At 39.9% G+C, this 23,826-nt stretch overlaps 2 protein-coding genes across 2 annotated transcripts in view; both read right to left on the bottom strand.

Annotated features, from left to right (window-relative positions):
• LOC142095435 (uncharacterized) overlaps positions 1–23,826 on the bottom strand; it is a 296,495-nt gene that overhangs the window by 87,073 nt on the left and 185,596 nt on the right. The gene's annotated exons all lie outside the window — the stretch shown is intronic.
• Positions 3,882–23,826, bottom strand: part of LOC142160609 (NACHT, LRR and PYD domains-containing protein 3-like) — a 107,813-nt gene continuing 87,868 nt past the window's right edge. The window contains exons 8-11 of the mRNA XM_075215473.1: positions 16,344–16,501; positions 14,702–14,876; positions 8,556–8,621; positions 3,882–5,581 (exon numbers count right to left, since the gene is read on the bottom strand). Of these exons, the coding sequence (XP_075071574.1) occupies positions 3,882–5,581; positions 8,556–8,621; positions 14,702–14,876; positions 16,344–16,501 (2,099 nt within the window). The remainder of the gene's footprint in view (positions 5,582–8,555; positions 8,622–14,701; positions 14,877–16,343; positions 16,502–23,826) is intronic.

Raw genomic sequence — 23,826 nt, 5'->3', positions numbered from 1 at the left:
CAATATCTATAACAGATTACTGTGGTGAAACGAGGGGTCCAAGATACTTGCAGCAAGGACTAAGCTGACAAACCCCAACCTCGTCTGTCGCGGTCTTAGATCCTCAAACACCAGATGCTGCTATGTTCCTCCCTAGATGTTCCTCCCCAGATGTTCCTCCCCAGATTCTCTAATTTGGAGTAACTGTAATGATTATGATTAACTATGTGAAATTTATGAACACTGTATTAACTATGGAATCCTGTGTAATCTTTAGAACAACTGCAGAAGTAGTTGCTGGTCGAGGCAATCGCAGAGCCACCCTAGGTAAAAAGCTATGGTCAGGAAATCAACCCAGTCTGCAGCATAGGAATCGTAAGCCAATTTCTGTGGCCCTCTATGCATTGATATACTATTGTATCACAATAACCTGCAATGTTACACTGGAGATACTGCATGCCTTAGTGCCTTACATATCAGACATAACGCATCGTTAGTGCTTTGATGGACATGCTAGGAGCAGTAATGCAATCAGCCAGGGTCACTCTCCGGCACTACCCCATCCCTTTTCTTACCATCCACCTGGGGATTTGTTCAAAGGTTCATAGTTTGTAACAGGAGACTGATTGGTCCTCACATGAGTTCTCAAAAGTTGGGTTCTGGGAGATTCTGGTCAGCTGTATGATTTCAACATCGGTAGAGGACAATCCAAGGGGTTAAATTGGGACAAGAGAATGCAAGGTTCTCTGGGAAAAATCCAGGATGGATTGCCACATGGCTGGAATTATTTTGTTCTATGCGGGGAGTGCCCTAGGAACAAGAGGGAACTCTTGTCTTAACAGCAGTTCTGAAAAACCTTTACTCTGCCTCAAAAACCCGGGTTACTGCTGGGGCGAACCCAGGTTATGTATGAATGGGGTCCTCTGTATGTACATGGGTCAGATGACCCAGGAATTGAACCCGGGTCTTTTGAATGGTTATTCTTGGGTCCAACCCAGGTAGATGCCAGTCTGAACGGTGAGACTCTGGTCTCACCGAAAACTATGGAATGGTTAAAAAAAACAAAAACAAAAAAAAACATTGTAAGAGGAGCCAATTAAAGGTCCCCTTGTGATGTTGCCAGGGAGACCGGGGCAGATCAGGGTTCAGTTTGAACCTGGTTGACCTGGGAATTTGCCAGGGTGGGAAGCTCTGTCACCAGGCAATATCCCGGGTTCATGTACCCGGGATATTGCTGGGGCGGCAGTATAAGTGAGATAACTGACTTCAGGTTTAGACCTACACCTGGGATTATGACACTGTGTGCAGCTGCCAAAAGTGTGGAAAATCTAGTTACTATTTTGCAGTAATAAACAATCCAGAGGGCAGAGTATCAGGATCTGATACACCTATCCCTCCTAGAAGCCAGACACTAGGATACATGGTCTCTACCTCTGGTACTGAGACAGCTCTAGCAACCTGGGATATAGTGACAGGAGAAAGAAAAAGGGCCAAGGGGGGCAAAAATATGTCAATCCAAGCCTGAGAGGTGTCCATAGGGTTAAATAATAGCCAAGAACAGTGTACACAGTATTATATTGAACCAATAATAATTTATAATTATAATGTATTGCTGTGTTTTACATAGCTTCTGGTGGTATGTGGTGGCTGAGCAGAGCTAACTGTTGGCTGAGAGACGTGAGGCCATTTGTTAAATAAGGCTCTGTGAGAGGCAGAGGTTCAGGGTCCGACCTCCGCGCCACCACTGTAAAAGGGGTTGAACTGCAAAGGAACAATGAGGTAGTGCTGATGCCCATCTCTGCCCCTTCTGCATTGCCAGCTGGTATAGGTAATCCGCCCTGCACATTGCAGTGCAGAATGGAACTTACAGTTATTAAAACATGGAGCAGAGCCTTGGAGTCCACCAACATCTATTGGACCATGGTCAATTGCATTGTTTGCCACCCCACACACACCGATCCTGAGTCATTAAGCAATGAATCTGCTGATTTTGAGCGTATCAGACGCAAATCACACACCAGAACCGGGCCATACACCACTAAACGCAGCAATGCTCATTGCATTCACGAGCGCAAAGGACACTTACTAGGGGTGGGGTACGTTTTGCCTGTTGCGACAATTCCGACAGTTACTATAGCGACAGAAAAATTTCTATTACTATAAGTTCGACATGAAAGAAATACAGTTTGACTTTAAAAAACACAGAGAGAACATTTCCGGAAATTAATTTGAGGCCTGTCGGAAATGTTCTCTGGGTGTTTTATAGTGGGGAAGGGGCGGTTGTCCATGGTCAATTTACAGTAAGGGCGTGCTAAACTCAACCATGTCCAAATCAAGCTCTGGGCATCTCAAACTTTTCTGTCGTACCTCTTGCACCAGTTGTAGGGCTAGTCTAAGTCCTGAGTCCTAGATATGTCAGTATCATATGCATACTATACCATAAGTGGGGTGCCAGCTTCCCTACCATAGAAACCAGGATACAGGAATATTAACAATGTCTGTAAACATGTCCAAAAAATTATAGGTTTTAAATAAAAAACCATGGCAGAAATCTGACGACCAGTAGTAAGCCCAGAAATATTGTTTTCCAATCAGACCGATACTCTGGTTGTATTAATTATAGTTTTGTTAAGAAACTTAGCTTGTGGAAAGACAGGGCATGACATGAATGGGGACGGGATAAGGTATTCTGAAAATTGATTTGTATCATCTGCTAGTAGTACAAATCCTTTGCATCTCTTGAGTCATGAATAATTACGCAGATTTATTTTTTTAACCCATTGCTGAATAGAGGAAATATGCAATAAACTTTACTAACCAATCACAATTAGATTTCTTGTCTAACCGGCACAAGACACAAAAAAAGATGGGGGGGGGGGGATTCAAATGGGCCGCCAAACATTGATGCAAAGAGAAAACAACTTACCACAGACTTTGAATCCTGCACTCATGATGCTTTAATGCAGATGTTATGTAACAAATACATGAATCATTCAGGCCAGTGGAATTGAGGCTGAAAACCAAATTAACAGGAGATTACAGTATGCTTGTTACAGTAAAAAAGACTCATTTCAGATATAGGGTGTTGGGCTATGATGAGCTACCAGAAAACTTAAATTGGGCCTTGACATAGAGGGCCTGATTCATTAACAAAGTAAAGTAAAAAAAAAGAGTAACTTTGCACCTTGGCAAAACCATATTGCGTTGGAGGGGGGCTAAATTTAAAATGTCGGGGCATATTTATAGTTAGGGGAACATTAAAAAAAACAGCCAGTATTTAACTTATGTGCAAAATAAACCAATATGCACGTCTTGCATTGTAACATGGTTTATCCAGGAGTAAACTTACTCCTTTTTTTTTGCCTTACTTTCCATAAAGAATCAGTTCCAGAATCTACAAGTGTCTGGAACTTTATGGGAAGGATACAACAGTTTTATTCCATGAGAAATTCCATCAGCTGATGTTTTGTTAATGGTGTTGGAAGCACTGTCTTTCCCTCATACTACCTTGTGATCATCTTAATCACTGTTCCTGGTCAGACATCTGCAAGTAAAGCAGTTGTTTTAACTTTTCTCAATTTTGCCCCAACACACTCCAGCAGTGAATAGTCACTGTGCTATAGTAGACCAAAAATTGTGTAGTGAAAATTGTGAAGTTGTGAAATAAGCTACATTTTTGAACATGGTGCTACACCTGATAGTGTTTATTTCTTATTTAATTTGGATTATAATACTGTATCACTTATTATTTCATTTCATAGTTACCTGTATAGTATAGTTCAATAAATTGTATAATTAAAATAGTGTAATAGCAAATTTGCTTATTTTGCCTTTGAACGGAAACAATATTCTCATTTAACCAAAACAAGCCAATTGCTTCCTTTATAATAATTTATATAATCTTACTTGAGGTGCTTTATAGTGTGTAGAACCGGTTCCAGCCTCTCCCAGCATTCCCGCTGAATAATACACTTGTGCAGATCAAGCTTTTCTGTATCTTTGCAGGATTTGAGGACAAACGCCAACGTTGTGCACTCCACAGGGGTTAGATGATCTCTGTGAAATGTAAAACTTCTATTTGACCCCAAAACCTCTTCTATTAGAACCCTATTCTGAGACTCAAAGAGGTAGTAAAATATATTTAGACTTTTCCCCACATCCACATTTATGTCCTTTAGGACATTATCAAGAGATTCTTTTAGCCATTTGGTTACTTCTTTCAAAGCTTCATTGGAAAACTCTCCTAAACATTTCAAAAGGGATCTGGCCGAACTATCCAACAAACCGCAGAGGAAGAAGAGGAATATTTCATATCTTCTGTCTGTATATAGTTTATTAAGTGAACCCTGCAACCTCTCAGAAGAATAGTCAAGATAATGGACCAATGCAGCCAAAAACTCCTGGATGGTGAGATGTAGAAAAGTCAAACTCAAATTAGGAGATTGATCAGACTCCATCATGAAACTTGACAAGAGATGGGGGGAAGTGTCCAAATTGAATGATCTTAGATCTCGTTCATCAAATTGAAGAATCTGATTCATTACGCCATGCTCTGCCATCCTCCCAATAGATTTCATAACATTCCGAGCATCACCTTTGTCCTGGCTGTGATTGGACAGAATGTTGCTGACAAACGTCACAAACAGTTGTGTCACTGTTTTGGGCAATGATGACACTATTTGGTCATGGTAGGTTGATTGGGCTTTAAGGCACTTTGATAATACTGTACAAATTATCCAGCAGTATGATGGGATGTAACAGAATGTGTATAGTGTGTCATTCTCCCTCACATAATCAAACGCCTTTTCTGACAATTCTTTATTTTGGAAAAACTGTTCAAAGTACATCTGTCTTTCTTTGGGAAAAAATCCAATAATTTCAGATACTCGTTGAAAAACTTTTATATCAAGTGATTCCAGTTTAGTTGGGCGACTGGTCATTAGCACAGAAGAACCCTTGAGAAGAGACTGTCTCAGCAGACTAACCACAAGCACGCCAAGAGTTTCAAACTGTTTTGGATTATGACATAACTGACTTGATGTGAAATTCATTTGGTGATTACTTTCATCTAAGCCATCAAATATAAAGAGCAGCTTTTCCGGATCTTGTAAGATGCTTCCAAGATAATCCTTCAGATATGGATAATGTTGAAGGATCATCTCCTCCAAGCTGATCTTATCCAGTCTGTTGAGTTCCCGGAATTTGAAGACGAAAACAAAAGCAAATCTCTGATAGAGTTTTCCAAGCACCCAGTCATAGACAAACTTCTGAATTAGCGTGGTCTTCCCTACTCCCGGGACCCCGCTCACCATCACTGTACCTGGCACACATTGTTTTTGGCGGGACCAGCGAAACAGCTTGTTAAGGGCTATATGTTCCAACATAAGCCATTCTTTTCTCATTATATCCTCATGCATTCTCCCAGTCTCTATTAACTCATGCTTAGAACGTTGTCTGAAATGATCAATGGAAGCAACAATGATGTTCACATAACGCTCAGAAATGTAGAAGCTTTGCTGTTCCTGTGTGGATCTGGGGGGTCTGTGCTCCACTAGATTCTGTGTTTTCTCTTGAAGATATTTCTTGTGTATTAACTGAATATCTAAAATAGAATACAAATAAATCCAATAGTTACACAACGATAAAACTTGTGACTCATGATGTATATTTTTTCTTAATCCAAATTTCTCTCTCAATTTAAAGAAAATAATATCTACCAGCTATAATTCAAATGAGCCTTCTATGCCCCTCTACACAATAATGCTTCTATTGTGTTTTCTGACTTGGTGACCACATGTATTTCCATACAGTATCTTGCCCGCAATTCTTTATTATTGGTTGTTCACCTTCAGATGATTTTATTGACCCCCTGCAACTTTTGACATAGAGTCGCTCCCTAGATACAACTGTCTCCAATGCAGACCTCACAGCAGGTCAGTGTTATATCTAAGGCAATAAAATGGGGGGGGGGGGGGGGGGGGCAGCATGACCCTGATTGACTTTTCTAAAGTTGAGGACTCTAATGACCCATAACATAATACATAGGTGTGTTGTTACTACTGCAGCAAAATATCCACATAGTCACATACCAGGACTGCTATGACTCTCATGTGCACATTTATTTGGGGTGCAAAACAGGGAGGGAGAGGTATAAACCAAAATTCATGTTAAAATATAAGAGAATAGTTGGTCTTCAAAGAACAAGAAAACATGAAAGCAAAATGTAACAAGGATTTAATCTTGCCATACTGAGGATAAGCGTGTAGGAGAGACAAGGATAGCGACAGGTGCGCACGAGACAGCCCTCCCACATTCACACTCAGCAGTGCTCATTCATGCCATTCACCTGGTGCGGAAGGCAAAGGGGCACTATGAGCATTTCAGCCTAGTGCGGCCTGAACCCTTAATCAGGCCCTGCCGTTTACACCAGGAATAACTTTTTTTTATCTCAAATTTTATCCAGGTGAATTCTATGTTTTCTGGGGACAAGATGGGGCTTCTTGTTTGCGTAGTGCCTAAACACTTTCCATGATTATTCCCATAGTTACTTTCACATAACAAAGGCAACCTCTGAAGTCTACCCCGAAATTAGCTTGGCTTGTGAATTTGGGGGTACCAAGTATGTGTACTTTATGTAAGATGTAACAATGCGGGTAGTAGATAAGTGGAATAGCCGCCCATCAGCGGTGGTTGAGGCTAATATAGTAGAGCAATTTAAACATGCTTGGGTTAGACATAAGGATATTCTTACAAAGAACCAAGGATCAAATAGGGTTTGAGGTTACCATAGGTTAAAAATAGGGCAGACTAGATGGGCCAAGTGGTTCTTATCTGCCGTCAAATTCTTTGTTTCTACTGTATGTTTCTAAGCTATAGGACCAGCTAGGTAAGATATGATGGCATTCTACATAGTGCAAAGGAACCATTAATAGATGTCTTTATGGTGGGAGTTAGAGTAAATGGGCCAAGTGGAGGGTTGGTCCTTTTTTTTTATGGTTGGAGCAACATTCATTCAATATATACAATTCACACATACAAAATGCAATAGCGTTGCGCAGAAAGACTGACAGTCTTTGTTGCTGGGGATTGAACTGAGATTTTAATTGTAATTGATTTTTACTTTTTAAATATTTTTATTTATTTTATGCTTTTCTTTTCTTTTCTTCTGGCCCTTTCAGGTATTGTGCCATCAGATCACTATTACAAGTGGTGTATTGTTGTTTTGGTATAGGTGGGACCTAGATTGTGTTTCCCTGTGTACCTCTGTCATGAGACGCATCAAAGAGTTCCCATAGCAACCTCAGTGAGGAGGTACATTTTTCATATTGGTAAAAATTGCTCACATTGAACACTGCATCTTAAAAATAAGTATCACCCAGGCAACAGTACCCTGCAGGCAACAGTACCCTGCAGGCAACAGTACCCTGCAGGCAACAGTACCCTGTTTCAGGCATTTGGAAGAAGAGAAAGCCTCTGCCCATCGCAAGTATGTTATTTTATTACACTCCCTTAACTCCACCAACAAGTAAATAATTTATTTGGGTGGAGTTACCCTTAAACCTTAAACCTTATGCTAAAGGAAGTGCTAGCCCAGTTACTTGTGTTTTTATTAAAAAAAAGTAGGTCAATATGGACAGTTACCCTCATTGGCAGTCATATATTGCACAGAGATAATATGCCATTGCCAGCAACACATTATAAAGAGATACCCTGTCATTAAAAGCCATGCAATGCACATAAATATCCCCATTGGCAGCCATACATTACAAAGACATATCCTATTGCCAACAGTACATAGCACAGAAATATTCCCCATCACCAACCATACATTGAAAAGATACTGTCCATTACCAGCCATATATTAAACATGAGATTAAACATTGCTCCCCACTGACAAATTATAAATTCATCATATAAATCAATAATCCTAGCACCACAACTGTGGCAGCAGAGATGATGGAAAGGGCAGTCATCACTTCTGATGTCACCAATCAGTCGACCATAGATAGATCCAAACGATCATATGTTATATTAGAACTAACACAGATTTGTTCCTTGATGGCTTGGACTCAATTGTTGTCCACGTGCTTCCTACTTGGCCACCAAAATAATGTATATTTTGAGGTTTATTAAGAATCCCCAAATCACTATTGTTTTCTGTAATGGTAGTTGTGTTGTATGCGTCGTTTTGTTCGAAGGTTGTAGGCGATGAAGGACTGACAGCCATGACAGTTACAGGGTCCACGTGATGAATTTCATTACATTATTGTTGGCTCTCTCTCTTTTCCCCAAAAATTATTTTAATTTTTTTTTTTTGGACCCCATGTTCACAAAATGTTTAGTTGATACTGAAATTCGTAGACATTTGAAACTTGCTAAATCATATAGCTTATCTCTACTGGTAATACATGGAAGCACAACTTTTTCTTTTACATGAACTAGGAAAACCAAACCATCATAATCAAAGCACACTATATAAAGCATTATGATGTAGGTTAATACATATTAACTAGTGACTGCATCTAAATGGTTCAGGGTTGGGATATTTCACCATGTTTGGTATAAGAATTATTCACCTTTCAGTTCTGGAGTCAGGTTGTGTCCATATTCATCCAAAAGTATCTTGTCCTTTAGAGCATCACCTAAATGCAAGACAAAAACATAATATTAACATATGATAGTTCAGGTCATAATTAATTGAGACACTCTATTATATCTGCAAAGCAAAAGAAAAATCAGTGTTCTGCATTGTTTAATAATTTTAAGGTGATTTGACTAAGGTGTGAGCACCTTTCTGTATTTAACCTTTATTTCCTGCGCTCCCATTTTAAAGCCAATCAGATTGTCAAAATGTTCACATCAGCACGGAGTATGTCTGGATAAGAAAAGCCACAGACCAAGAGTTAGATAGTAGAAGGAGCAGGTTACCCCAACAGCACACATAAGTGATGTGTTACTTTTGTCACACTGATGCGGAAATATTGTATCAAACATACCTCTACATGAATGAAGTTCATTCAACAACAACTTGTTTTCTGATTTATACATAATGCTAGGTTTCTTAATTTCTCTACATTACATTTTAAATTACTGTAAACATTGACATGCATGAATTTATAGTGTCACCTCTTAACGCATTGTACACAATTTGTACTTCAGCGACATAATTTTTTCATAACACAGAATTGATGTATTGAGTAAAGTCTCGTTATTAATGTGGAATGCTGGGAGTTCTAGCCTGTACTAGGTCTTACTGTGCATAAAAGGGTGTGACTGAGTGGATACAAGTACAAATTCTAGCTTACAATGTATCCTTGCATGTACAGTGATGTAATGAAACGTGTATTTTCCATTAGAAACAACTAGAAATTAAGTAATCAATCAGAAGTTGAAGTTCTTACTACTCCTTAAGTTTGGGATGTAAATGTGTGGGTTGATCCTGATTGAGGTGAGATTTGTCAGATAAAAAACACCTCACATAAAATCAGACCGAACATAGTGTAGTAAACAGAAAACAGCTAAACATAAAGCAACAAGGTGGTATGATGTGAATATAATCTACAAAAACAATTTAATAACTCCATTCGATACATTGGCTAGAATTGGTAATATTGCTACACATCAGGGGGTAAATGTATCAAGCTGAGAGTTTTTCGGCGGGTTTGAAAAACCAATCAGATTCTATCTATCATTTATTTAGTACATTGTACAAAATGACAGCTAGAATCTGATTGGTTGCTATAGGCAACATCTCCACTTTTGAAACCCGCCGGAAAACTCTCAGCTTGGTACATTTACTCCCAGATGTTGATAGCATTGCGCCTGATTGATGGTGTATAGTGGGGAAGTGTATGCAGAAACAACCTTTTATTTTAGTTAAGGTAAAAAAAATGATGTTATATTATAAAAAGTTATATCAGTAGTTGTTATAGTGCATGTACATATACACTGAAGGATGACTAAAAGTTGGAAATAGTAAACTGTATTTTATTATGACATATATAGGACATATGTAGCAGAAGCATTAAACAACTACTTATATCTCTCCTATAATATAGAATTTACAAGACATCATATTCACTCAAAATGTACATATATAATAATAATGCCATAAAGCTGCACAACAACATTTTTTTAATTCACATATCTTTTCTTTAATCAGACATTTTTTTTATTTCGCTAGTTTTAAGATATATGTTGCAGATGTCATGTTTATCAATTTTAGTTGAATATTAATAGAGGAGCTGTTCTTCTGTGCCTATATGGTTGTTTTTTTCATCATAGTGGATTTCATGCTTGAAGATAGAAGAGGAATTAGGTGAGCAACAAATGGGTAATACGGGATTTGTGTCAGGACATATATGTATATCTTTTTTTAATAGAGGACTTTATTGCGGTGTCTGTGTATTTATTTCAGTGTATTTTATTTTTTTGCAGGTGTTTAGAAATCAGACCACTATGACCCTATTCATGTGCTCAAACCATTATGGAAAGAGGATGGGGACAGTATGAGAACGGGCTGCTATCAATGGGCATTTAGAAAAGTTTATCTGGAAAGAGAGACTGTGATATATGCAAACTAAAGTGGATGCTCTACATCCGTGATGGGCAACTGGATACACTTCATAGGCACATGGCGCATCCCTCTAACGTTCAAGACGGTTGCACTTTACCTTAATCTCAGTAATAAGTTAAAACAATGCATTTAATCAAAGAATTGGACACCTATTTTGTACTAACAAATCAGTAGGCATTTTAAACTAGTGTTACAAGCTATAACAAACCAATCTGACAATAAAGCAGGAGCTGCACCTGTTACCCATAAATGCTCTACGCAACAGCTTGGACTGGAAGAATTGTTTACTACAGAAACAGAAGAAAATTTGTTACATGAGTAAGACATGGAAAGTGAGAGGAGTGGGGAGAAGATGGAAAGTGAGAGGAGTGGGGAGAAGATGGAAAGTGAGATCAGTGGGGAGAAGATGGAAAGTGAGAGGAGTGGGGAGAAGATGGAAAGTGAGTGCAGTGGGGAGAAGATGGAAAGTGAGATCAGTGGGGAGAAGATGGAAAGTGAGTGCAGTGGGGAGAAGACAAAAAGTGAGATCAGTGGGGAGAAGACGAAAAGTGAGATCAGTGGGGAGAAGACGGAAAGTGAGATCAGTGGGGAGAAGACGGAAACTGAGAGCAGTGGGGAAAAGATGGAAAGTGAAAGCAGTGGGGAGAAGATGAAAAGTGAGATCAGTGGGGAAAAGATGGAAACTGAGAGCAGTGGGGAGAAGACAAAAAGTGAGTGCAGTGGGGAGATGATGGAAAGTGAGAGAAATGGGGAGATGATGGAAAGTGAGAGCAGTGGGGAGAAGACAAAAAGTGAGTGCAGTGGGGAGATGATGGAAAGTGAGAGCAATGGGGAGATGATGGAAAGTGAGAGCAGTGGGGAGAAGATGGAAATTGAGTGCAGTGGGGAGAAGATGGAAAGAGAGAGCAATGGGGAGATGATGGAAAGTGAGAGCAGTGGGGAAAAGATGGAAAGAGAGAGCAATGGGGAGATGACGGAAAGTGAGAGCAGTGGGGAAAAGATGGAAACTGAGAGCAGTGGGGAGAAGACAAAAAGTTAGAGCAGTGGGGAGATGATGGAAAGTGAGAGAAATGGGGAGATGATGGAAAGTGAGAGCAGTGGGGAGATGATGGAAAGTGAGAGCAGTGGGGAGAAGACAAAAAGTGAGTGCAGTGGGGAGATGATGGAAAGTGAGAGCAATGGGGAGATGATGGAAAGTGAGAGCAGTGGGGAGAAGATGGAAATTGAGTGCAGTGGGGAGAAGATGGAAAGAGAGAGCAATGGGGAGATGACGGAAAGTGAGAGCAGTGGGGAGATGATGGAAAGTGAGAGCAGTGGGGAGATGACGGAAAGTGAGAGCAGTGGGGAGAAGATGGAAAGTTAGAGCAGTGGGGAGATGATGAAAAGTTAGAGCAGTGGGGAGATGATGGAAAGTGAGAGCAGTGGGGAGAAGATGAAAAGTGAGATCAGTGGGGAAAAGATGGAAACTGAGAGCAGTGGGGAGAAGACAAAAAGTGAGTGCAGTAGGGAGAAGATGAAAAGTGAGATCAGTGGGGAAAAGATGGAAACTGAGAGCAGTGGGGAGAAGACAAAAAGTGAGTGCAGTGGGGAGATGATGGAAAGTGAGAGAAATGGGGAGATGATGGAAAGTGAGAGCAGTGGGGAGATGATGGAAAGTGAGAGCAGTGGGGAGAAGACAAAAAGTGAGTGCAGTGGGGAGATGATGGAAAGTGAGAGCAATGGGGAGATGATGGAAAGTGAGAGCAGTGGGGAGATGATGGAAAGTGAGAGCAGTGGGGAGAAGATGGAAAGTGAGAGCAATGGGGAGATGATGGAAAGTGAGAGCAGTGGGGAGATGATGGAAAGTAAGAGCAGTGGGGAGAAGATGGAAAGTGAGAGCAGTGGGGAAAAGATGGAAAGAGAGAGCAATGGGGAGATGACGGAAAGTGAGAGCAGTGGGGAGATGACGGAAAGTGAGAGCAGTGGGGAGAAGATGTAAAGTTAGAGCAGTGGGGAGATGATGGAAAGTTAGAGCAGTGGGGAGATGATGGAAAGTGAGAGCAGTGGGGAGAAGATGGAAAGTGAGAGCAGTGGGGAGAAGATGGAAAGTGAGAGCAGTGGGGAGAAGATGAAAAGTGAGATCAGTGGGGAAAAGATGGAAAGTGAGAGCAGTGGGGAGATGATGGAAAGTGAAAGCAGTGGGGAGAAGATGGAAAGTGAGAGCAGTGGGGAGAAGATGGAAAGTGAGTGCAGTGGGGAGAAGATGGAAAGTGAGAGCAGTGGGGAGAAGATGGAAAGTGAGTGCAGTGGGGAGAAGATGGAAAGTGAGAGCAGTGGGGAGAAGATGGAAAGTGAGTGCAGTGGGGAGAAGATGGAAAGTGAGAGCAATGGGGAGAAGATGGAAAGTGAGAGCAGTGGGAAGAAGATGGAAAGTGAGAGCAGTGGGGAGAAGATGGAAAGTGAGAGCAGTGGGAAGAAGATGGAAAGTGAGAGCAGTGGGGAGAAGATGGAAAGTGAGTGCAGTGGGGAGAAGATGGAAAGTGAGTGCAGTGGGGAGAAGATGGAAAGTGAGAGCAATGGGGAGATGATGGAAAGTGAGAGCAGTGGGGAGATGATGGAAAGTGAGAGCAGTGGGAGGAAGATGGAAAGTGAGAGCAGTGGGGAGAGGATGGAAAGTGAGAGCAGTGGAGAGAAGATGAAAAGTGAGTGCAGTGGGGAGAAGATGAAAAGTGAGTGCAGTGGGGAGAAGATGGAAAGTGAGTGCAGTGGGGAGAAGATGGAAAGTGAGAGCAATGGGGAGATGATGGAAAGTGAGAGCAATGGGGAGATGATGGAAAGTGAGAGCAGTGGGGAGAAGATGGAAAGTGAGAGCAGTGGGGAGAAGATGGAAAGTGAGAGCAGTGGGGAGAAGATGGAAATTGAGTGCAGTGGGGAGAAGATGAAAAGAGAGAGCAATGGGGAGATGATGGAAAGTGAGAGCAGTGGGGAGATGATGGAAAGTGAGAGCAGTGGGGAGAAGATGGAAAGTGAGAGCAGTGGGGAGAAGATGGAAATTGAGTGCAGTGGGGAGAAGATGGAAAGAGAGAGCAATGGGGAGATGACGGAAAGTGAGAGCAGTGGGGAGAAGATGGAAATTGAGTGCAGTGGGGAGAAGATGGAAAGTGAGAGCAATGGGGAGATGATGGAAAGTGAGAGCAGTGGGGAGAAGATGGAAAGTGAGAGCAGTGGGGAGATGATGGAAAGTGAGAGCAGTGGGGAGATGATGGAAAGTGAGAGCAGTGGGGAGAAGATGGAAAGTGAGTGCAGTGGGGAGAAGATGGAAATTGAGTGCAGTGGGGAGAAGATGGAAAGAGAGAGCAATGGGGAGATGATGGAAAGTGAGAGCAGTGGGGAGAAGATGGAAATTGAGTGCAGTGGGGAGAAGATGTAAAGAGAGAGCAGTGGGGAGAAGATGGAAAGTGAGTGCAGTGGGGAGAAGATGTAAAGAGAGAGCAGTGGGGAGAAGATGGAAAGTGAGTGCAGTGGGGAGAAGATGGAAAGTGAGTGCAGTGGGAAGAAGATGGAAAGTGAGTGCAGTGGGGAGAAGATGGAAAGTGAGTGCAGTGGGGAGAAGATGGAAAGTAAGTGCAGTGGGGAGAAGATGGAAAGTGATAGCAGCAATGGGGAGATGATGGAAAGTGAGAGCAATGGGGAGAAGATGGAAAGTGAGTGCAGTGGGGAGAAGATGGAAAGTGAGTGCAGTGGGGAGATGATGGAAAGTGAGAGCAGTGGGGAGAAGATGGAAAGTGAGATCAGTGGGGAGAAGGGGAAAACTGAAAAGGAGATGGAGAAAAAGTTGGGACAGGAGGGGGCAAGATATGAGCCAGGGAAGAGGAGATGCTATAACCATATGTATAATAACCGCACCATTCTTTTTACCATAAACTCTGCTAATTTGCTGACAAATAGATTGGCTGTCTTTTATTTTGAGGTAGTTTGGATTATTAGAATTATATTGAAACTCCCTGTATAAAATGAATAATAATAGTTGGGCTTCACATGACTTGTAATAGTTGAGCAATAATGTGAAAGTGGAAAGCACCGTGCAGCGGGCACGAGATATTTCTGAACTCACAAGTTTGCACATATACAAAATTTTGTAAAATGCTCCGTGAGACCTTCAGTTACCTGTGTGTATTATTTCATCCAGTACGGTGAGTAAATTAGGATGTGGGCGCTTAGCCTTTAGAGCATAGAGACATTTCCAGAATCCTATCACAGCTTCTCTTCCTGCCTCCAAAACTTGTTGTAACAACCTCTCAGCAAATCTAGAGTCAGGGTCTTCTAGCATTGGTTGAGCGTACTAGGAGAAAAATACAATTACAGAAACCATTTTTAGATACCGTATATAGAAACAAAACATGTTAATTAATAATTAAAACAAATTATAAGAAAACATTATATTTACATTTTATTCAACACATTTATTCCCAAGAGGATTCAGCCTCTCTGTGACCACCCCAATGTTGTCATGTTTGTGATGTGCCAGTTAACCTGTAATGAATTAATTCAGTAAATGATGTTTGCTTTTTTATTTAGGGGGAAACAGGTATTTCTGTTAGTAGTATGTTGAAAATCTCAAAATATCATCCTTACATCAGATCTGGCTCTGAATATTTACCTTGGCATCAGATATGGCCCAGCATGTTACGTTTGTCACTAGATATAGCGTATTTGCATACTATTCTATTATTCGCACAGGAATCGATTCATTGTCCATTTTTTAGTTCTAGTGTCATATGTCAGCTTTTCCTGAAGATAGGAAGACGCACCAGATGCAAAGGCAATATCACTACCCAATTCATTGTATTACATGTAGCACATCCCTTGGAACATCACAGGGATAGGACAGTAAGTGAGAGAGAAAGGGGGAGAGAGGAAGAAATCTGGAGAATGCTAGTGTATCCGAGTCTCAGAGTGACAGGCAAGAGAGAGACAGGTGTGAGAGAGAGAGAGATAGAGTGTGAGAGAGAGAGAGTGTGAGAGAGAGTAAGAGAGAGAGAGTGTGAGAGAGTGAGAGAGAGAGAGTAAGAGAGAGAGTGAGAGAGAGAGAGAGAGAGAGAGAGATAGAAATAGAGAGTGAGAGTGACAGGGGAAAGAGAAAAAGAGAGAGAGAGAGAGAGAGAGAGAGAGAGAGTGACAGGTGAGAGAGTGGGAGTGACAGGCGAGAGAGAGAATGTGAGAAAGTGAAAGAGTGGCAGGCCAGGTATTTTGTATATAAGTATAAAAGTATTCAAGTATTGCTACAACTGCATAAGTAACGGAGCTTTATAAACCTCAGGTTTGTAGAGAGTTAGACCCATTCATTCCAGATAGCAAAAAGCTTTATACATCAAAGAAGTCCAAAAAGTTCTCATGGGTAGTTAGGACGCTCATTCTTTAGTAAGTGCTAAGGTTTTTGTTTGTTTTGTGCTGCAGCCCCACTCTGTGGATAAATGAACCAATAGGCAACTGATCTCAAATAGAGTCCTCTTCTGTCTCTAAGGGCAAACTACAGTGTTGAGGTTGGTACACTCACGACTGATATCATGATAATCCAATTCATGCATACTAATTAGTTATGTACAGTGCATAAAACAGTGATGCAGAGATCAGTAAATAAGAAACTTCTAGTACTTAAAAAATGCTGTTCCATTATAAACAATTACTAGACTTGTTGGCAAACTGAAATAGTAGCTTTGTGCCTTTGGTTCTAATTCAACTACATCAAGGTGGCTTCAATACACAATGTCCTTTTTAGAAACATTAAAATATTAAGACGTTTCCATACCTCTAACTCCAGTGTAGTGCATAATTTCAGTTCACTGAGTAAAAGTCTGTTTGAAGACTCCACAATGTAGATAAAGTCTTCCTTGAAATATTCATATATTATCCTCAGTGCAGAATCTTCGAATTGCCGAAGGCGCTCAAGAAAGTTGTCTGCGTCATCTAAACAGAGATGGAGAACTAAGAATTAATAATCCCCCAGCCACAATAAATAGAAAAAAATTGGTGAATCTTTATATTAAGTCTAGGTTAAGTTATGTACAAAACCATATTAGGCTTGAGTCATTAAGGAGACCAAAGCATAAAAAAGAAGTAACTTTGCACCTGGGCTAAACCATGTGGCATTGGAGGGGAAGGTAAATTTAAAACGTGGGGACATATTTATAGTGGGGATAGGGCATGTCCTAGATCAACTTTGTGTAGTGGTGGCGGAAATAATGGCCTGCACATGTGCAGTAATGTCAGGGATCGATAAAGCTCTACTCACAGTGACATCACAGAGACCAAGGGAGCGAGGGAAAAGTGACAGGTAAGAGGAATGACTTTAAACTGGTAGTTGCTGTGTGGCAGTTGGTCCTGGTCAGCGGAGAGATCTGTAAGCCGGTCAGGGAAGAACCCTGTCATGTTGTCAGCAGAAGAAGCCCTGTGAGTCTCTGAAGAAAATCAGCTCAGGAGGAAATATCCAGGATGAACAGAGGAGTATCAGCTCTGATAGGAGGGAGAGCCCGGTCAGACTTGTCAGCCCTGTTCTGTGAGAGAAACAGCTGACATCTCCTGTGAGAGGTCTAAGGAGAAAACGGAATCTAAATGGATAAGTAACCCCTGTTCATTTATTATTTGCTGGGACTGTGTATTGTGAATCTTGTTATTAGGTAGATAGGGACTCGTTGTAGAGGCCCGAATATAATTTGTACACCCCCTTTGCAGGACTGTGATAATTTATCAGGGTGAGTGATAGGGAAAGATAGTTTGGGATCAGAGACTGAGATATATTGTGAGCATCTGCACTAAGCAACAACATTTACCTCAGACCAGGGACATTTATTACAGGGAAGTACAGAGGAGCGATAGCTCACTGCAGGATTGGGTCTGTGTAATAGGGCGAGACAAGGAGGAAAGTGTGCACATGTCTAACTTCTTCAAGTCATAAAGACAGACTAGAGATTGTGCTTATAAGAAATGTGAGGTACACTACAGAGTGACACCATTAAAAGAGATTTATGTTTTACAAGGCTCAGGAAAACTTACACCAGCAACTTTGTTCTGGAGCCTTTTCTACCATAGTCTACTGTTTCTGGGATAGAGAGGTGGAGAGACATTTGCTTGTCATTTATTTCCTCATAAGACCACTTAAATGCATTATATGGCTAAATATGCATTTGTTGATGTACAACATGTTAAGTTAGTGGATATGCTTAGAATGTGCTATTGCTTTGTCATTATTACAGTTGGAGAATAATTGCAAGTTAGCATTTAAGGTAGAGGTACCTCTTAGCTGTGGTAACAAAGGATAAGTTATTGCATTGTATTCTTGCACATTCACTATAGTTAATTTGTTTTAAATGGATACTTTTAAAATACAGTTTACATAAGATAGATTCTATTTTGGTATATATATAAAGTCTAATTAGATATGAAAATCCTTTGTGAGCACGCGCCCAATCTGTAAAAATGGCGGAGTGACTTTCAAAGACCAATTTGCTGTTTGCTATCTCTTTCTGTTTGTGCCTCTGTTTTTGTTTGTAGGGGGCGGAGGGCTCCTTGGTCTCCATCTGGTGTTGCTTGTCAAGAATACTACCCAGCAAAGAGCCTAAAGGAAACATCATAGGTCACAATACACTTTGCATAGACACCCAGATGATCTATGGGAAAGGGGGTGCTACATATATTTCAGTGTTAAAATAAAGCTATCAAGTATTTGTGTGCTACATCGAAAAACAGCCAGTATTTATCTTATGTGCAAATTTGCACCCCTTGCATTGTAACATGGTTTGTCCTGAGCAAACTTGCTCTTTTTTTTTGCTTTGCTCTCCTTAATGACTCAGAGCCATTGATGCATGCATGCAGGGTTATGCTAGTCTTTATTCATTAAATCATACTAACAACACAAACTTGTTATAACGTATAGCTAACGATTATATGACATTTACACCAATCATGTTGGACTAATGGGCACTAGTAAATATGTGTCTGTTTTCTACTGCAACACATTCCAGCAGATTTGTGATATTTATCATATGTGAATCAGCAAAGCAATAAACTTTAGACCATAGAATTGCCTTAATTGTATATATTTTCGTGATCTATGCTAGAAAGCGGATGGAAGGCCCTTGAGTTATCATCTATCTATTAAAGAGAGGAAGGCCTTAAATAATCTTATGTCAGATGATTCAGTCATCATATAACCAGCAGATAAGGGGGGTGGCCTGGCTATCAAAGATGTGACAAGTTATAAAAAGGAGGCATTAAGACACTTGAATAATGCCGATTTTTATAAAATGTTAGACTCAGACCCTACCCCCCAGTATCAGAATGAATTGAGATTTATGTTGGACATGGCCCTCAGCGATGGTGTGATTAATAAGGACACTTTTTCATTTTTTATACACTCTTTATCCAGTCACGTCCACTTTTTATCAGTTGCCAAAAATTCACAAGACACTTAGTGCACCTCCTGGGAGACCTATTGTTTTTGGTGTGGGTTCCCTCACAAGTAATTTATCTTTATTTGTAGAGTCACATTTGCAAAGTTTTGTTCCTTTATTGAGATCATATATTAAGGACACAACTAGCTTCCTCCACCTAAATCATAAGATTAATTGGAAAGAGTCATACCGTTTTATAACGAGTGATGTAGAGGCATTATGTTCAAACATTCCTCATGATCGAGGCCTAGAAGCAGTGGATCATTATATAAGAAAAGATGGTGGTATGAATGCTAAACTGTGTGACTTCATGTTATCATTAATAAAATTTATCTTGGAGCACAATATTATTTGCAGACACGGGGGACAGCTATGGGAATCAAGTTTGCCCCAAACTATTTGAACCTCTTTATGGGCCTTTTCTAAGAGTACATTTGGGGGTTGTGGTTTGGGGCGAACCTGGTTCTTTATGGCAGATTTATAGATGATTTCGTTTTTGTTTGGGATGGTGATAAAGACTCTACACAGGCTTTTTTATCCCACATTAATTAAATCATTTTGGAATTAGGTTTATAGGTCACCAGGATCCTATATACATAAACACTTTTGGATGTTACACTATCGGTGAGGGACAATAAAGTCATAACGAAAACATATACTAAGAGTGTGGACACATTTAATTACCTTCACTATAGAAGCAGTCATGCTAGAAAGTGGAAGGACAATATTCCAAGGGGCTAGTTTTTGTGGGTTCGAAGAACCTGTTCTTTAATGGGAGATTTTGAGAGACAGGTCGGTGTGCTTTATCTTTCTTTTTTACAGCAGGGGTATCCGATTAGATGCAGCTTTGAGGGAAGTTATGTCTATGAATCGTAATGATCTTTTAGTTTACAAAGGTTGACAAATCAATGGTTTTTGTAAAACAATATAATATGCATGCATCAAAGATTAGGAGAATTATTGATAAGAACTCTGCTATATTGGAACATGATGATCTTATAGGTACCTTCATTAATAGAGTTTAAAAAAATTATCTTTCGAAGGGCTAGAAGTCTGAAAGAAAGGTTGGCCCTGAGTTTTTTTCAGTAATAAGAAAACTGTGAAAACCCTAACAAATATTAAAAATATCTTTACTAATTGGCTAGGTAGGAGATCTAATGGGTGGAACTGTTGTATAACATGTAATTGTATTGACCATGTAATTAATAACATTTTGGATTGTTGTTCTAGTTATATAGTCTACCTTATTACTTGTGGTATGCGATATGTTGGACGAACGACGAGACTATTACATATTCGTTTTTTGGAATATCGTCGAAATATGTTAAAACAGGTCAAAACCTATAGCCTATCCAATAATGTTTTTTATGTCAGAATGGAGATATTAGGAATATGAGAATTAAAGCCATTGAACAAATTGGCTTAACAAATAGACGGGGCGATAGATTTAACAGCCTATTTTGAGAGAGGCCTATTGGATTTTTAGGCTTAGGACACTCATTTCCTAAGGATTAAATTATATGATTGAACTTAATAATATTTAAGATTAGTTCCAGATATTTCTAATAACAGGGATATCTACAACCCTTTAGTTATGTTTTCTTTCTATTTTTGGAATATGTTCCCTTTATCTCTGTGGAGTCAATGGATAGGAAACATTAGTACTCAGTATGTACCTATATCTGCTTCATGATTCAGGTAAACACCATATTAAAATTCAGTTTAAATGTAGTTCTATATTATTGTGTTTACTTCATGTCTTTTACATTAATTATGGTGACCCTCTATGGATTTTAATTTTATAAGTAACTCCAGTTCTTTTTATATATATATATATATATATATGTGTATATATATATATATATATATATATATATATATATATATATATACATACATATATATACACACTACCATTTAATATATATTTTTATATATATATATATTTTTATACAAATTCATTTTTTAGATGTGTATCAATCTATACTGTAATTTTTATACCTTTTTATGCATACTATATATTTGTTGATTTTTATTACATGTATGCAGTTTATTTGTGCCTCTAAATTGCTGTTTATCTATATAGATTATAAATGAGAAGGGTTTATAGCTCAGGTTGCAATGTATGGTTTGTTGACCAATCAATTTACCATTCAATTTTTGATAGTACTGTAGTTGTTATATATTTTTGTATTACAGATTCTTGTTATATATGCTTATAGCTAGAGAAACATATAATCGCTATTTTCCATATGGATAATGTTTATTATATGACTATTAATATCGGCGGCTGGTCAATGACAATACATATTGTCACATGATTGGAGATAGCGCTGTGAACACGTGACTTTTTGCCATCTCCGTTGCAGGATTTATAAGAGACGTTTGGATCAATGAAATCTTACCTCTGATGAAACCGCCCATTGAAGGGGCGGATAAAGGCGCCAGGAGGACGCCAGCGGACAAAGATGCACCTTGTTTTCCTTTTCTTTTTTGTGTATATACGTTTTTGACACAAATTGAAGTATTATATCTTCTTTGCACTATACACTTACAGCTACATTTAATCCTAAAGACTCAGTTATGGACTCCAAGGAGGATACCAGGGATATTGATCAGTACAGCATATATTTGTTTGTTCAAGAGGAGACGTTTTGCCATGCACAGTGTGCTCGGGCTCCATATATACAGCTCACTATCGCTGGATTTATTCCTTACTAAGCAGGGGCGCACGCAGGGGGGGTTTCTGGTTCTCCAGAAACCCCTCCACGAAGAACGGGGGCTAAACAGTGCCACTACATAGCGGCACTTTACTGTACAGCAGTCGCAGTGCTGTCAAGAAGAAGCGGCCGTTGCGGTGCAATACAGCACCGCCGCGGACGCTTCTTTGACAGCGGCCGCGGCTGCTGTACAATACAGTGCCGCTGAAATGGAGCTGCTGCGCAATCCCCCCCTTAAAAATCCTGCGTGCGCCCCTGCTAAGGCTGCAATTGTGTGGGTGTATTCACAATATTTTTGTACCTAGGGGCTCCTTGCTGGACATGACATTCTCCTATATCATATGATATTATTGATCATTGGGCCTTTATAGCTGTCAATATTAGTGCTTCTTTCTATGCTTTTATTTCATAAATGTTTTATATGCAATAAATATATTGTTTTAAAGATTTACCAGCGCTAACACTTTTCCTTTCCATTTTTGTATATATTCTGCCCATTTTCTGTTTAAACTGATCATAAAAGTGGTACTTAAGGTATTAAATACTTAAACAGCAAACAAGTGCATCAGTTTTTTGATTCCCAGTTTGATAATCTTCTAATTATTTTACTAGCCACATATAATTACAAAGCATAGAATAATACTGACCATTGGTTCTAGCTGCTTCACAGTACTGCTCCATTCAACAGAGTAAGTGACTGAGGCAACCTGCAAAGGAAGAAGGAAGAATCATCATCATTACCATTTATTTATATAGCGCCACTACTTCCGCAGTGCTGTACAGAGAACTCACTCACATCAGTCCCTGCCCCAATGGAGCTTACAATCTAAATTCCCTAACATACACACACACACACACACACACAGACAAGGGTCAATTTTGTTAGCAGCCAGTTAACCTACTAGTATGTTTTTAGAGATGGGAGGAAACTGGAGCACCCGGAGAAAACCTACGCAAATATGGGGAGAACATACAAACTCCTCACAGATAAGGCCATGGTCGTGAACTGAACTCATAAGTGCTGTAAGGCAGAGATGCTAACCACTAAGCCACTGTGCTGCCCCAAATAGCAAAAGTACTATCCATATATTATAGTATAGTATAAAAAGATGACACAAAGAACCGTCTTTCAAATTTCAAACAACAGTAAAGGCATGTCAGCAGCACCTGCGCCTTTTTTATATCTTTGTGCTTATTTTTGTGTTTTTGAGCCTATTTTAACTTCTAAGCACATGCTAACATTGGGTTAATGGTACTGCTGTGAGCCCCAGATGCATAGTGGGCCTGGTGGGATACATTGCATTCCTTCAGGCCCACTCTCCCCTTCACTGATTGAAACCTGCCAATGGCCTCTTTACTGTACCTTAGCCATTTGGAAATGGACTTTATAATTGACACTAGTCTCCAGAAACAAGGGTCTGCTCTTTATTCTTATTAATGGAAGGGGCTCTTGGGTCACTGTACTCGTATATAATGTGGGATCACTGTTCCAGGGTCCGTTTTGGCATGTCTAGTGTGTGGGGGCACCGTAGGTAATGTATAAATAGTAATAGCGGCAATGGTTAATAGTGAATGCACACTTGGAGGCTGGCAAATGGCTCGGCATATCGGATGGACCAACATTGCCACTCCCCCCTCACCTCCAGGTCCCCCACTAGAGTTGCACCCTTTTGTTATAAGTAAACTAAGTTAATACCTAAAAATGAAAATTAAATGTGTGGCGCTGTTATTATTCTGTCAATCACAAATCATAAATGTCCCAAACATTCTTTAATAAAGTCTCAAGATATTTTTCTTTTTTGTCTTCTACTACACTTTTGTTAAGTATCTGCTATTATTGTGTGTTTGAGTGCTTTGTTATGTTTGTAGCTGTTTATAGAAAACCACCATGTGTAACTCATTTACACCCAACCCAAAGCCTTTGTACATTGGGCGCAGAGGAACATAGGCTGCTTGTTACTATGTCATCCACACCCCAGCTCTCCAGGGAGACGGTCAGGAAAAGTTATTAAAAGAAAAAAAAAACATACCCTCATTTCAAACCCCTATAACTTTACCTGACCTAGAAAAAATTGCAGATATTAGGTATTAAAGTAAATTGGAGAAATAGAGGAACACACTT

Source organism: Mixophyes fleayi, chromosome 6 (assembly GCF_038048845.1).
Source record: "Mixophyes fleayi isolate aMixFle1 chromosome 6, aMixFle1.hap1, whole genome shotgun sequence".
Taxonomy (NCBI): domain Eukaryota; kingdom Metazoa; phylum Chordata; class Amphibia; order Anura; family Limnodynastidae; genus Mixophyes; species Mixophyes fleayi.
The sequence above is the reverse complement of the archived record's forward strand: the minus strand, read 5'-3'. Positions and strand labels throughout refer to the sequence as shown.